The sequence below is a fragment of the Melospiza melodia genome, unplaced genomic scaffold (assembly GCF_035770615.1).
Source record: "Melospiza melodia melodia isolate bMelMel2 unplaced genomic scaffold, bMelMel2.pri scaffold_46, whole genome shotgun sequence".
Lineage (NCBI taxonomy): Eukaryota > Metazoa > Chordata > Aves > Passeriformes > Passerellidae > Melospiza > Melospiza melodia.
The window spans coordinates 4,850,033-4,851,985 of NW_026948783.1; the positions used below are offsets into that span (position 1 = coordinate 4,850,033).

Below are 1,953 nucleotides of genomic sequence, written 5' to 3' on the forward strand. Positions count from 1 at the left end.
GACTGGGAAGGTGGTGCTTCTCCTGTGGGGTGAGTGCCCTGGGCAGGGGCCTGACACCCCAGGAATGGGGAGAGGAGGGGTCACAGTGGGGCTGTGCGGTCCCCTGAGATCCCCAATTCCAGCAGAGCCAGTCCTTGTTACCCAAGTGGCCTTGGTGGGACTGGGCATATAGGGTAGCTTTGGGGACAGGGAGAGGGGGGCAGGAATTCAGGGATGGGGATGTGGGGACGGGAATGTGGGGACTGGTACCTTTGGGCTCAGGGAGCTCTGGGGATGGGGACAAGGGAAATGGGATGCAGGAACAGAAGGGGACAAGAATGGTGAGGATGTGGCCATGGGGATGGGATCATGGGGATGGGATCATGAGCTGGTGGGGGTAACCTGGGCCAGCATGGGCTGTGTCCATTGTGTCCTTGTACCCAGGGTGTTCACAGTGTCCCCATGTTCTGCCTCAGCCCCAAGTGGCCTCGGTCTCCCTGTTCCCAAGGCGTCTGTGCCACAGGGATATGGTGCATGGGTGGCTGTGACACAGACATGTCCGCTGACCATCCAATTCTTTTGTGGCCACCCAGACACATTTTCTAACAAGAACTGCTGTCCCCATGGGCACAGTTTGGGGACACCCCCCCCCCCACCCTATACTCCAGGTGCTGCTACCCCTGCAGGGCCACCCGCACCCACCCTACTCCCTTCTCCCTTCCAGCCCAGACCCTAGGCCTCCCTGGTGAGTCCTCGTGGGATGCCATGGCCCCACCCTGCTCTCCCCAGCCCCACACTGGCCCTGGCAGGCTGGTGTCCCCTGTCACCTGCAGGTGTCCAGACCATGCAGATCCTGGTGGAGCCCCCCTGGAGGCCAGCAGTGCTGTGGGACCGTGTGACACTGACTTGCCCGGGCTCGGGGACCGCCGGTGCCACCACCTGGTATAAGGATGGGCAGCTCTGGTGGCAGGAGGGACCGGATAACTTCACTGCCATCGAGAGAGGCACCTACATGTGTCACAGACCCGGCACTGGGCTCAGCCCCCCTGTAGTGGTCTCAGATGGTGAGTGGGGATGTTAAATGATCAGGATGACCCCTGACAAGTCAGAGTGGACTCCACTCCTTTGGTGGCATCACAACCCTTGTGTGGCAAGAGCCTTAGCCCTGCACACAGGGACACCCCAATGCACCCAGATGTTCTCAGGGTCACAGGGACCACCTCGGACCTGTCTTGAGCCCCTTGGTGAGAGGGGATCCTCCTGTCTCTCAGATTTGCTGGTGCTGCAGGTGCCAGCAGGGGTGCTGCTGGAGGGGGACACGATGACACTGCGCTGTCGGTGCGGCCATTGGAACCACATTGTCACCAGGGTGCAATTTTACCAGGACGAGAAGGAAGTGAGGGGGTTCATCAACAGGACCGAGCTGTCCCTATTTCCCCTGCAGCTGCACCACAGTGGCCACTATAGCTGCGGGGGCTTGGTGGGGTCCTGGCAGTCACGATCAGCAGCAGTGACAGTGAAAGTGTATGGTGAGCACTTCCATGGCTGGAACTCCAGTCTCCTGACACCCCCAATGACCCTTCCCAGCAGACTCAGAGTCACAGTCCTCACCTCCTCTCTCCTGCCCTGAGCTCTAAGCTCTACCTGGTGCCACTGCTGCGGGGACCCCTGAACCCACCATGGAGTCCCTCCTGACTCTCAGCTGCATCAGCACCCCCAGCCCCCTGCGGCCCTGAGCCCCCCTCCTGCCCATCTTCTACAGGGATGGGCAGGTTGTGGCGGGCCCACAGGGGTCCCGCAGCTGCTGGTGCCCGCTATGGGGGTCTCCCACTCAGGGAATTTCAGCTGCCAGGTGCGCTCATACAGGGGGGCTGTGAAGAAGAGCAGCACCTGGCTCCGTGTCACGGTGCACAGTGAGTGCAGGGATGGGTACAGGGAGCCTCCTGGGGTCCTCTGCCTGGGGACCTCCATGTC

General features: G+C 61.4%; 1 protein-coding gene across 1 annotated transcript; it reads left to right on the plus strand.

The window, feature by feature from the left end:
• On the plus strand, positions 1 to 1,611 carry LOC134434741 (low affinity immunoglobulin gamma Fc region receptor II-like). The gene is made up of 3 exons (XM_063183361.1): positions 1 to 29; positions 813 to 1,043; positions 1,251 to 1,611. Exons 2-3 carry the CDS (start codon positions 824 to 826, stop codon positions 1,607 to 1,609), a joined length of 579 nt encoding a protein of 192 aa, XP_063039431.1. The 5' UTR covers positions 1 to 29; positions 813 to 823; the 3' UTR covers positions 1,610 to 1,611.
• The last annotated feature ends 342 nt before the right edge of the window (positions 1,612 to 1,953 follow it).